This window comes from Chenopodium quinoa, unplaced genomic scaffold, assembly GCF_001683475.1.
Source record: "Chenopodium quinoa cultivar QQ74 unplaced genomic scaffold, ASM168347v1, whole genome shotgun sequence".
In the NCBI taxonomy this organism is placed as follows: Eukaryota; Viridiplantae; Streptophyta; class Magnoliopsida; order Caryophyllales; family Amaranthaceae; genus Chenopodium; species Chenopodium quinoa.
The window spans coordinates 1,614,031-1,627,872 of record NW_018742556.1 but is presented as its reverse complement, the minus strand read 5'-3'; the positions used below and the strand labels follow the sequence as shown (position 1 = coordinate 1,627,872).

The 13,842-nt window shown below is 36.5% G+C and overlaps 1 protein-coding gene and 1 pseudogene across 1 annotated transcript; one reads left to right on the top strand and one right to left on the bottom strand.

Moving 5' to 3' along the window:
• The first annotated feature begins 7 nt into the window (after window positions 1-7).
• LOC110720315 lies at window positions 8-9,456 on the top strand (annotated as a pseudogene).
• A 20-nt stretch (window positions 9,457-9,476) lies between these two features.
• On the bottom strand, window positions 9,477-13,837 carry LOC110720461 (acyl carrier protein 1, mitochondrial-like). The gene is made up of 2 exons (XM_021899495.1): window positions 13,503-13,837; window positions 9,477-9,956 (listed from the first exon to the last, which is right to left on the bottom strand). The coding sequence occupies exons 1-2, from the start codon at window positions 13,719-13,721 to the stop codon at window positions 9,780-9,782; spliced, it is 396 nt and encodes a 131-aa protein (XP_021755187.1). The 5' UTR covers window positions 13,722-13,837; the 3' UTR covers window positions 9,477-9,779.
• Between the last annotated feature and the right edge of the window lie 5 nt (window positions 13,838-13,842).

The following is a 13,842-nucleotide window of genomic DNA, read 5'->3' as shown; positions in this document are numbered from 1 at the left end:
TCGAAATTTTTGGCTGTGTTTGTTTTGGACCAACTTTTTACGATTTTCCCTAGTTTGGTTTTGACCGGAAGAAGAAAAGGAAAACTTACTTTACAACCAGTGGAAACCATTTTCCTCCAACTCCAAGCAAACACATACGAAACAAGAATAAAATAAGACCTTTAGCAAATACTACGTACTTCATCAAGAAGTGTTGCCTCATTTGGTAAGTTTCTTAAGTCAAATCTTGAAAAGAGAGTAAAGATGAGAGGTGTTGGAGGACCGTTGCTGTGCATCGGAGATCTGATGTGCGATGTTGAAGAATCAGAAGATAATTTGGAGCATCCGATTCCCCATATTCAAACACCTTCTCATAGCATCATGCTTCAGTACTTTTGTGTTCGCCGGGTTGCCACTTACCAAAACTATTACTACCTCCGTTACATGTTATGTGCAACGATTTGACATAAAGCAGAGAGGGAAAATGTCTAATCGTTGCACATAACCCGTAACGGAGGTAGTATACGCTTTCATTGTCCTGCTTCCTATTTGCTTGTAAACTTGTTTTATCTCAACTGCTTGCAATTCTTTCTTCTGCTAGAGCATTTGTCATCACTCTTCTATGTTGTATTCAGCTTCTGCTATCTGACTAGAGCTGTCAAAAGTCGACTCAAACCCGATTATTAACCAACCCATCTGAACCCGAAAAAATAGTGACCTAAACCCGACCTGAAACCAACCCTATACCCGAATTGACCCGAGCATGTGAGACTTGAACCTGAACATGAACTGACCTGGAGATGACCCGACTCGAATGTTACCCGTAAATTATTGATGTGAACTGAATCCGACTTGAACCGAAATTGACCCAAACCCGTTTTAACCCGTCAAAACCCGAATTAAACCTGACTTGTTATTAACCTGACCTGAATTCAACCCGACCCGTTCCTAACCCGACCCGAATTTAATCCAACCTGTTACAAACCCGACCCGAAATCAACCCGACTTGTTATTGACCTGAACCAAATTCAACCCGACTTGTTATTGACCCGACCCGAATTTTACAAGACCTATTACTAACCCGACCCAAAAATTCAACCCGACCTGTTACTAACCCGACTCGAAATCAACCCGACTTGTTATTGACCCTCCATAAATTCAACCCAAATTGTTCTTGACCCGATTTCAAATCACCTTAAATGCAATTTAGACCACCTTATTATTGTTGATCAAAGCATTTTGTTTATGGAGACCAAGTCGGTCCAGACCACCAAAAGAAAGGAGCACCATTCTCAAATTTAAGAGTTAAATATAGTATATATTTGTTATATGGTCAGTAGAGATAATCATCTTCCTAAATTATAGACTATAATTCCCAAGTATATTGCCACATATATTATAGTCAAAGGAAATAATTAACTTGATAAAAATGATAATTATTTATTTATAGTTAGTTGAACCCGAATATGACCTGACTTGGAAATGAATAGACCTGATTGTAACTTGCAAATTATTGACTTGAACATAACCCGACTTGACTCCGAGAAGGACCCGACTTGGAAATTACCCAACCTGATTATAACCCGCAAATTATTGACTTGAACCGAACCCGACTTGAACCCGAGAATGACCCGACTTGAAAATGACCCATCCTGATTATAACCTACAAATTATTGACTTGAACCGAACTCGACTCAACTCCAGAATGACCTGACCTGATTCTAACCCGCAAATTATTGAGTTGAACCGAAGCCGACTCGAAATCGAGAATTACCCAAACCCGTTTTAACCTGTCAAAACCCGAATTAAACCCGACCTATTATTCACCCGACCCGAATGCAACCTGGCCTGTTATTAATCCGACCTAAACGACATTATATGACAACATATAAAGATCATATATGGTTCAAGTCTACCATGAACATTTATGTCTAATTTACCGATTTACAACTTGCACCGATTTCATTAATTCAAGCCTATCACGAACATTTATGACAACATATAATGATCATATATGATTCCAAATGGCATTATATGACCCCAAGATGTATTCCCTAAAATTTCAAGACTTTTCGACATCAGACCCCAAAGACTCCAAAAATTCTCAAAAAGCGTGGATATAGCCTTCAATTTTTGAATTTTTTGAATTTTTGAAATTTTTTCGTCTGTAAATAAAATTGCCGAAATGTTTACCATGGTCTCTAATATCCTCCAGGAGTCCAATTGGGTGGGGGAAATCATCCAATTTGCCTTTAAACGATAAATTTGCCGGTTTACAACTTGCGCCGATTTCATTAACTCAAGCCTACCACGAACATTCATAACAACATATGATGATCATTTATGGTTCCAAACGACATTATATGACCCGAAATGTATCCCCTAAAATCTCATTTCTTTTCGACACCAGTCCCGAAACCTTCGAAATTTCTCAAAAAGCATGGATATTAGCCTTTAATTTTGAAATTTTGAAATTTTTTTTCACCTTGAAATAAAAATTGCCGAAATGTTTACCATGGACCCTAATACCCTCTGGGAGACCAATTAGGTGGGTGGAACCATCCTATTTGCCTTTAAACGGCCAATTTACCGGTTTACAACTTGCACCAATTCAATTAACTCAAGCTTACTTCAAACATTTATGACAACATATTAATGATCATATATGGTTCCAAATGACATTATATGACCACGAAATGTATCCACTAAATCTCAAAACTTTTCGGTACCGGGCCTCGAAACATCCCAAATTTCTCAAAAAGCGTGGATTTAATTTTTCGAATTTTTTTACTTTTTTTTCGCCCGGAAATAAAAATTGCCGAAATGTTTACCATGATCTCTAATAGCCGCCGGGAGTCCAATTGGGTGGGTGGAACCATCCAATTTGCCTTTAAACGACCAATTTACCAGTTTACAACTTGCACCAATTTCATTAACTCAAGCCTACTACGAACATTTATAACAACAAATAATGATCATATATGGTTCCATTAGCATTATATGACCCCGAGATATATCCCTTATAATTTCAAGACTTTTCGATAACGTGCCTCGAAACCTCCAAAATTTCTCAAAAAGTGTGAATAAGCCTTCAATTTTTGAATTTTTTGACTTTTTTTTTTGCCCAGAATTAAAAATTGCCGAAATGTTTACAGTGGTCCCTAATACCCTCTTGGAGTCCAATTGGTTGGGTGGAACCATCAATGCCTTTAAACGACCAATTTACCGATTTACAACTTAAATCGATTTCATTAATTCAAGCCTACTACAAACATTTATGATAACATATAATGATCATGTATGGTTCCAAACGGAATTATATGACCCCGAGATGTATCTCCTTAAATCTCAAGCCTTTTCGACACCTGGTTTCGAAACCTCATAAATTTTTCAAAAAGCGTGGATATTAGCCTTCAATTTTGGAAATTTTTGAACTTTTTTCACCAGGAAATAAAAATTTCCGAAATGTTTACCATGGTCCCTAATACCCTCCAAGAGTCCAATTGCGTGGGTAGAACCATCCAATTTACCTTTAAACGACAATTTACCGGTTTACAATTTGCACCGATTTCATTAACTCAAGCCTATCACAAACATTTAATACAACATATAATGATAATTTATGGTTTAAAACAGTATTATATGAGCCCGAGATGAATCCCCTAAAATCTCAAAGCTTTTCGACACCGACCCCGAAACTTAAAAAAATTCTCAAAAAGCGTGGATATGCCTCTTATTTTGGAATTTTTTTTGCCCGAAAATAAAATTTGCCGAAATGTTTACCATAGTTCCTAATACCCTCCGGTATTCCAATTAGGTGGGTGGAACCAACCAATTTGCATTTAAACGACTAATTTACCGGTTTACAACTTGCACTTATTTCATTAACTCAAGCCTACCACGAACATTTATGACAACATATAATGGTCATTTATGGTTTCAAACGTCATTATATGACTACGAGGCGCATCTATTAAAACTCATTTCTTTTCGACACCTGGCCCCGAAACCTTCGAAATTTTTCAAAAAGCTTGGATATTTGCCTTCAAGTTAAGATTTTTTTTTTTACTTTTTTCGCCTGGAAATATAAAGTGCCAAAATATTTACCATGGTCCCTAATATCCTCTGGGGATCCAATTGTATGGGTGGAACCATCCAATTTGCCTTTAAACGACCAATTTACCGGTTTACAACTTGCACCGATTTCATTAAATCAAGCCTTCAACGAACATTTATGACAACAAATAATGATCACATATGGTTCCAAACGACATTATATGACCCAAGATATATTCCATAATTTCGAGACTTCTAGACACCAGGCCCCGAAGACTACAAAATTTCTCACAAAGCGTTGATATTAGCCTTTAATTTTTGAATTTTTTGACTTTTTTTCCAGTAATTAAAAATTACCGAAATGTTTACATTGGTCCCTAATACCCTCCGGGAGTCCAATTGTGTGGGTGGAACCATCTTATTTGAGTTTAAACGGCCTATTATATATATATATATATATATATATATATATATATATATATATATATATATATATATATATATATATATATATATATATATATATATATATATATATATATATATATATATATATATATATAGTTCCAAACGGCATACATGAACCGAAGATGTATGCCTTAAAATTTCAAGACTTTTCGACACCGGGTCTCGAAACCTCCAAAATTTCTCAAAAATCATGGATCTTATCCTTCAATTTTGGAATTTTTTGACTTTTTTCGCTCGAAAATAAAAATTGCCGAAATGTTTGCCATGGTCCGTAATACCCTCCGGGAGTCCAATTGGATGGGTGGAACCATCCAATTTGCCTTTAAAAGGCCAATTTACCGGTTTACAACTTGCGCCGATTTCATTAACTCAAGCCTACCACTAACATCTATTACAACATATAATGACCATATATGGTCCCTAACGACATTATATGACCCCGAGATATATTCCCTAGAATCTCAAAGCTTTTCGATACCGGGCCCCCGAAATCTCAAAAATTTCTCAAAAAGCGTGGATTGATAGGCTATAGTTGTATCACCTAATCAAAAGTAATTCCTAAAAGCACTAACTAATAATAGATAGGGAAGTAGGGTCGAATCCACAGAGAAACGATTCTTTCTATTCCTAATTAATTCAAGCAATCTAAATTATAAAGTAACCAAAATATTGTAATAAAAGGAAACTAAACTACGAAGATTAAGAGTAAGGTAAAAACAATGAATAAAAGGCCTAAGGTATAGGTTCACCAATAAATAACATTCCAGTGTAAAACATAATAATCAATCATCAATGCATAATTAATCAGATTATAAAGGGCTTTCGCTACGTATTATAATCACACAATTAATTTACCAGTATTAAATCTCATCTCTCGAATCTCGACTTAACCATTTATAAATTAACCTGCCTATTGAAACAAGACCTAAACATCAATTCTCATCTCTCGAATCTCAAATCAATATTGTCAAAATCATGCATAAAAGATCTGCGCAAATCTAGTCACAGAGCATTAAATCAATCGATAGGAAATTAATCTAGCATTGACAATTAACAACAATAAACTACCCCTTCATGTTATTTATGGATCCCCATAAACCCTAGAAAGAAATCTACTCATGCATAATTTAATCTAAACTAATCAAAGCAATAAAAGAAGACATAATAGAATAAAGAAATAAAATTGCTGAAATTAATAAAGAAGAAATCGTTACCGAAAATGACGGAACTACAAAGCTGAGTTAAGAACAAGAGTAAAAGTTGAGAGAAGTCTAGAGAGAGAAAGTCTAAAAGAGAAGGTCATCAAAATTACGTACAAAAATCGTACTTAAACATCCCTAAAACAAATCCTAATTGAAAACTAAAATCTCAGCTCCAAAAACACGCGCTCGATCAGGCGAAGGGCCGCCCGATCGGGCCCGCCTTTTTCTTCACGATCTTCCTGGGCAGCCGCGCCTGATCGAGCTAATGCTCACCCGATCGGGCGCGCCTTCTTGCTGGTGCTCTCTTCTGCGCACTTTCCCGATCGAGCAGAAGCTTGCCCGATCGGGCCCGGTCTCTTCCTCGAGGCTTGGACTTCGATTGGGCTTCATTCTTTGGCCCAATCCGGATTTCCTCTTCGGGTCTTGAAAACTCGGTCCAAATGCCCCGGTATCACATACCGAGCCCTTAATCACCGGCTCTAACCGGTCCTGGGCTTCAAAGATGATCGTGTCCTCCTAATGCTCGGAGATGCTTCATGAAAAACCCGAAAAACGCTCCAAATGTGCAATTTCCTACAAAACTCAAGCAAAACTACAAAAACACTAGAAAATACCAATTAGTAATAAAAGTGACTCTAAAGAGTCAAAAACACTACTAATTATGACCAAGGGACGAGGTTAAAACACTATATAAATTGGACACATCATTGATATTAGCCTTTAATTTTGGAATTTTTAGACTTTTATTCGCCCGGATTTAATAATTGCCAAAATGATTACCATGGTCCCTATTACCCTACGTGAGTCCAATTGTGTGGGTTGAACCACGAAACTATCCTATTTGCCATTAAATGACCTATTTACCGGTTTATAAATTGCACCGATTTGATTAAATCAAGCCTACCACAAACATTTTTGACAACAAATGATGATCATATCTGGTTCCAAACGACATTAAATGACCCCGAGATATATCTCCTAGAATTTCAAGACTTTTCAACACCGAGCCCCGAATCCTTTAAAATTTCTCAAAAATCATAGATCTTAGCTTTCAATTTTGAAATTTTTGACTTTTTTTCGCCAGGAAATAAATATTGTCGAAATTTTTACCATGGTCTCTAATACCGTCCAGGAGTCCCATTGGATGGGTGGAACTATCCAATTTGCCTTTAAATGACCAACTTGCACCGATTTCATTAACTCAAGCCTACCACAGACATTTATGACAAAAAATAATGATCATATATGGTTCCAAATAGAATTATATGACCATGAGATGTATCCTCTAAATTTCAAGACTTTTCGACACCGGGCCCCGAAACCTCCAAAATTTCTCAAAAAGCGTGGATATTAGTTTTCAATTTTTGGAATTTTTTTAATTTTTTTCGCCCGGAAATAAAATTTGGCGAAATGTTTACCATGGTCCCTAATACCCTCCGGGAGTCCAATCGGGTTGGTGGAACCATCCAATTTGCCTTTAAATGGCCAATTTAATTACCGGTTTACAACTTGCACGAATTTCAGTAACTCAAACCTACTACGAACATTTATGACAACATATAATGATCATATATGGTTACAAACGACATTATATGACTACGAGATGTATCCCCTTAAATATTAATACTTTTCTACACTGGGCCCCGAAACCTCCAAAATTTCTCAAAAAGCATAGATATTAGCCTTGAATTTTGAAATTTTTTGATTTTTTTTCGCTCGGAAATAAATATTGCCGAAATGTTTACCATGGTCCTTAATACCCTCCGGGGGTCCAATTGGGTGGGTGGAACCAACCAATTTGCCTTTAAACGACCAATTTATCGGTTTACAACTTGCACCGATTTCATTAATTCAAGCCTACCACGAACATTTATGACAACAAATAATGATTATATATGGTCCCCAATGGCATTATATGACCCCGAGTTGTATCCCATTGAATTTCAAGACTTTTCGACACCGGCCGCGAAACCTTCAAAATTTCTCAAAAAGCGTGGATATTAGCCTTCTTTTTTGGAATTTTTTGACTTTTTTCGCATACAAATAAAAATTGCCAAAATGTTTACCATGGTCCCTAATACCCTCCGAGAGTCCAATTGGGTGTGTGGAACCATTCAATTTGCTTTTTAACGGCCAATTGACTGGTTTACAACTTGCACCGATTTACTGGTTTACAACGGCTAATTTAATTAACTTGCACTGAACCTGACTTGAACCGAAATTGACCCAAACCCGTTTTAACATGTCAAAACCCGAATTTAACCTGAATTTTTACTAACTTGACCTGAATTCAACCCGACCTGCTCCAAACTCGGCCCGAATTTAACCCAACCTATTACAAACCTGACCCGAAATCAACCCGACTTGTTATTGACCTGACCCAAATTCAACACGACTTGTTATTGACCCGAACCGAATTTTACCATACCTTTTACTTACCTAATCCAAAAATTCAACTCGATTTGTTGCTAACCCGACTCAAATTAACGCGACTTGTTATTGACCTGACCTAAATTCAACCCTAATTGTTCCTAACCCGATTTCAAATCACTTTAAATGCAATTGAGATCACCTTATTATTGTTGATCAAAACATTTTGGCTTGGGAGACCAAGTCGGTCCGGGCCAGCAAAAGAAAGGAGCATCATTCTCAAATTTAAGAGTTAAATATAGTATATATTTGTTGTATGGTCAAAATAGATAATTATCTTCCTAAATTATAGACTATAGTTCCCTAGTATATTGCTATATATATTATAGTCAAAGGAAATAATTAGCTTGATAAAAATGATAATTATCTATTTATAGTTAGTTGAACCCGAATATGACCTGACTTGGAAATGACCCGACCTGATTGTAACCTGCAAATTATTGACTTGAATATAACCCGACTTGACTCCGAGGATGACCCGACTTGGAAATGACCCAACATGATTATAACCCGCAAATTATTGACTTGAACCAAACCCGACTTGTACCCGAGAATGACCCGACTTGAAAATGACCCAGCTTGATTATAACCCGCAAATTATTGACTTGAATCGAACCAACTCAAACCCGAGAATGACCCCGACCTGATTCTAACCCGCAAATTATTGACTTGAACCGAACCCGAATCGAATCCAAGAATTACCCTAACCCATTTTAACCCGTGAAAACCCGAATTAAACCCGACCTATTGTTCACCCGACCCGAATGTAACCCGACCCAAATCCGATAAGAAGTATGACCCGACGTGACCCGACTCAAACATGACCCAATCCAAACCCGACCCGCATAGGTCATGGAATTAATCTAAATTGACTCGACCCGAGTTGACCTGACCCACTTTTACCTGACCCAAACCCTACCCGTTTACCCGATTTGACAACTCTATATCTGACTAGTTATATGTTTCTTCTTTGCTTCTCTCCCCTCTTCTTCTCTTAGCTGTTTACTGCTCTTGATACTGCAAAGAAGTTGTTAGAATCCACCAACTCAAACATGACAGTGCTGTAAGAGAATGTTAGGGAACTTGAAAAGATGATCAAGAAAGGCGATTCTGCTGTAATTGTGTATAACGTTTTGTACACGAGTTCTTAAATTATTAGTTTTATGTAAAAATGTTTTTACTAAAGTACTACGTTGGTAATAACTCTGGACTATTATCTGCAAACATTTTCCAGGAAGGGATGTGCTGTTACTCTATTAGGGGATGTGCTGTTACTCTATTAGCATGCGACACAAACACTAGACTAGTTCATGTGCAATAGTGCATGAAAGATAAAAGTTGTGATACACGAAATCAAACAATTGATCTTGTATTATGGATTGCATATGAAAGTAAATATTGTGCAACACCAAATACAAAGACTGATAGAAATGGATACCATGTCGGACATGGATAAACCATCAGGTGATCGAAAATGTTTCAACAGAAAGAGCAAGTCAAATGGTCGAAAACAAGTCCTATCAATCTTTTACTTATTGCCCAACCACGGAGATCATTTTGTGATTATCAGTTGACAAATTTAAACAAAAGGCTTGACAAATGCATGGTTTCCCACAACAAAATTGACGAATTTTCTTGCTTGGATCAGCTAGCCATTGGGTGATTGTGAATATATTCAATGGCAAGCTTAGTTGAGTCAAGTTTATCTGCCTCCAAATCGGGAATCTCCAGCTTGAATTCCTCTTCTAGGGCCATCACAAGCTCTACGTTGTCCAGGCTATCTAAACCTAAATCGTTCTGGAAATGTACATCAGGTGTGACCTGCAAAGCAATTGCAACAAAGAAGATCAAAATCAGCTGGCAAATAAAAAAACAATTAGACTATTCAATTGCTACTCCAGTTTGTCACTGAAAACCATTGCAACTGCTTTCTTAAGTTTAACATAGTTCTTTTTAGAGCTCCATCCTCACATTCTCACCAAAAGGAATAGCCTAATATTGAAATTCATAATCAAGTAACACTCAAACCAAGGAGCAAATTTACAGCAATCTTTCAGACGAGATCTATCCCAATTGGTTAATCAAAACAGATAGTTGAGGCTGTTGAGCTCATCAAGCTTGAAAAGACTACAAAACATCATTTTCTAACCCAATCCAACCAATAATAGTTCTGTTGCCAAAGTGAAGCCTGAAGATGCACTAGATTTGAAGAATGGATAAGTAAATAAAGAGCCAACAGCACACTTTTGTTTTGGAACATCATGGATCACATGTTCTTTTAGTTCATCAAGGGAATAATTGCATCTTTAAGTGGGGGAATCTATCAAGACCATCAGCATCAGTTTATTTTTTTATTTTTTTTTTGGTAGAACATCAGCATCAGTTGGGGGGACGTAGAAGGTACTTCAAATCTTAAACCAAAAGTTGCTTCACTAGTTGCCTGGTAAGGAAATCACCGTAGAGGCAAGCCATCTCGTAAAAATAACACTTTCATACTCAGCACCATATACAACAACAACAAAGCCTTAGTACCAAAATCATTTGGAGTCGGCTAACTTGAATTGTCATAAGGAACCGTCTGATGCTTAGACAGGATTTATACTATGTTACTGTGGGCCTATTGCGGTTTTTGCTAACTATTAGATATTCACCTCAGTAGTACTTCCTTTGAATCCTAATTGATCTCATCATACGGCATTTAATTGCTGATTTGCTACTCATCCAAATGGATGAGTTGCATCTTTCTACCTCTTGAGATCAAAACATAACAAAGGTATACACGCCATTTTGTGTAGACAACATATAGTAGTATTGCCTTCTAGTCCTTCATACAGCTGTGATACTTGACCAACCTATGATGTTTGTACCAAGTATTTGTCAAAATTTTCTAGGGCGATCATCTAGACTCTCCTCATATTAATCTCTTTTCCCAAAATTTCTTGCTCTCTCTCTCTCAACACCTCATTACAAAAAAGTACACTACAAGGCTCGAAGCTAAATGCGGATAAAAAATAAGATAAGTGTCCAACCTTTAGCTACCCCAATGAGGAGAGAGAGATGAAAACAGGAAAAACAAAATGCTAATCGACATTATGTAGATTAGCATACAAAGAGAGGGAGTGACCAGAGAGCTAAGCAAGTATCTGTAACCAATCAACAGTATCTAACACATATTTTCCAACCATTTTAATATATAACAGAAATAAACATATTAATTATTGGTCAATCACAAAACAACAAAAAACTTGACCTCAAAACTCTCCGGGAATGAAAATTCTCCCCTTTTATCCAAATTGACATGCAGCAGAGCATGGTTGATTTCTCCTTATGGTAGTAGATGGCTTCTGGTTGAAAATGATTGAGGAAAGTCATTAAGTGTAGCAACCTAGGACTACGAGCCATATTTCCAGTATCTTATAACTATTTTAGTGACAGGGATGAGGGAAGTGAAGAATTAAGGAAAAAAGAAATGAATTTGGAAAGAAGTTACAATAAATATTGTTGCCAATTGCTAACTTCCGGAAGCAGGTTATGGGTCATGACTAAAAATTTAGGACAGAGATCATTTAAAAAGGAAATTAATAATATTTCTGAAAGCTGTCCAAATTTAGATGATCTCTGTCCTAAATTTTCAGAATTGCTGCAAGTTCCTCTTTACAGAATGAATTACACACATGTCAAGGTCACAATATCATCATATTGTGAACTAGGAGCCTAAAAAAGTAGGAAGTGATTCCTCATCATAATACAACCACAAATCATGTGATTAACAGGCTTGCTTCTTACAGCCTATTTTTATAGCTGATGTTGGAATCCTTGGAGATTATCTCTTTAAAATTTAAAAAAGCCTCTTCAAACATCAAATTATCCACACCTTACATCCTACACTGTATAGTCAAGCTAGGAGTTTCAAATATCATCCTTAAGCAGTAGTACAAAGTCTCATATGGGTTACAACACAATATTACCTATATCATATTGAAAAATATCTTAAGAAACAGATCTTGCTATTTCAACATACCCTTTTCTAAATCATTTTCTTTCTGAGAATATTTCATCAATTTTCTTAGCAAGAAATTGGAAATGAAAGATGCAACCAAAGACAAACAAATAGATATCATGTGCAAATTTCCTATAAACAATCTAGGCCTCTAGGGAGGAGAGTGAATAGGGGCATCTTCAATCTACCTCAGAAAATAAGATAACACACGGTAAGGAGGATTAAGGAAGGCTACAAAAGAAATAGTAGATAACAAAGTCCTCTGCAATGCAACTTCTTAGTTTGTCAGGGACTTGACTCCACCGGACATAAAAGTAAGAGTTTGGACCTGGCATTACAGGAATGAGGGACCTTGATCATGATAATAACTTTGCTATAGTCATATGGTCATGATTATAACTGTCCTGCATATCATTTACACAAACCCCCACAAAACCTAACAAGAACTATCCCAAAGTATATAAACCCAAACATGTTCCGATACCTTAGCACATAAGCCTCCTTACCAATAAAAGATATTACATCAACATAAACCTTCCAATATACTTTAAAAACCCATATAGCCTCCATTGAGTTCATCAACATTAAAAATGAACAACAGTGTAGAAGAAAACCCCTATCATAACTCAACTACAACAAAGATTCACAACCATCTTTTAGGACTATTCATCACTTATCAATTAATGCAAAATCTAAATTCCATTCCACAGAAAGCAACTATCACCATATCCATTCTAAACCACATACAAAATAACTGAGCTTCCATACACCATTATAGTCCTAGCTTATCCATTCCAATCTTATTTAACCTCTCCAAAATTAATTTGACTGACACACATTTCTCCTTACTATAACTGCAAGCTACGGATTTCCTCCGAAATGTGCAATCTTTACATTACCCCCATAACCTTAACATGGTTTTCTTCAAGACAGCTCCAAATTACAAAATCTAAGCTATCACAAAGGACAACCACCACCAAAAGCCAAGAAACAATATATTCAATTACACCTCACTTTGCATTTCACCGTTCTTCACCAAAAGATTGATTCTTTCAAAACCTACAGAAGCTGAAACATCAAAATAAACAACCCCAACATCTCAAGCATTCGTTCTTTCATCACAAATTAGTCCAATGCCTACAAAAATCTTCAAACTACTGATCTACACTTCCAACACTCTCACTTTTTTTCTTTTTTTTTTTTATAAATACATCGACCCCAATTTTTTTTTAAAAAAATAGAAAACCCAACAATCCCAAATTCAAAATTAAGAAAAACAATCACATTATAAATCAAATACCAGAGAAAAAAAAATGACAAATCCAAATAAGTAAGCCCTAATTCCAGGAGAGAGAAAGAGAGGGGACCTTAGAAGGATCGACTTTGGGGAAGTCTTTGATGACGGAGAGAACTCTTTGAGTGACTTCATCTTTGGTAAGATGGTCATCGTGCGATGAAAATGCACGGCTAATTAAGTTAGGAAAGCTCTGCAATTTGTTGGATCCAGCAACAGAAATTGCAGTTTGAGAAACAGGGATTCGAATGTGCCCTAAAATTGCGTTTTTCAGAGCTCCAATCATCGCCATTTTTCTGGGTATTTTTCTCTCTCCTCTGATGAACTGAGATGTACAAGAACAAGGGTTTTGTTTCAATTGGGAATTACTTGACTTGGGTTTTGGAAGATGGAGTCTAATTATCCCCCCATCC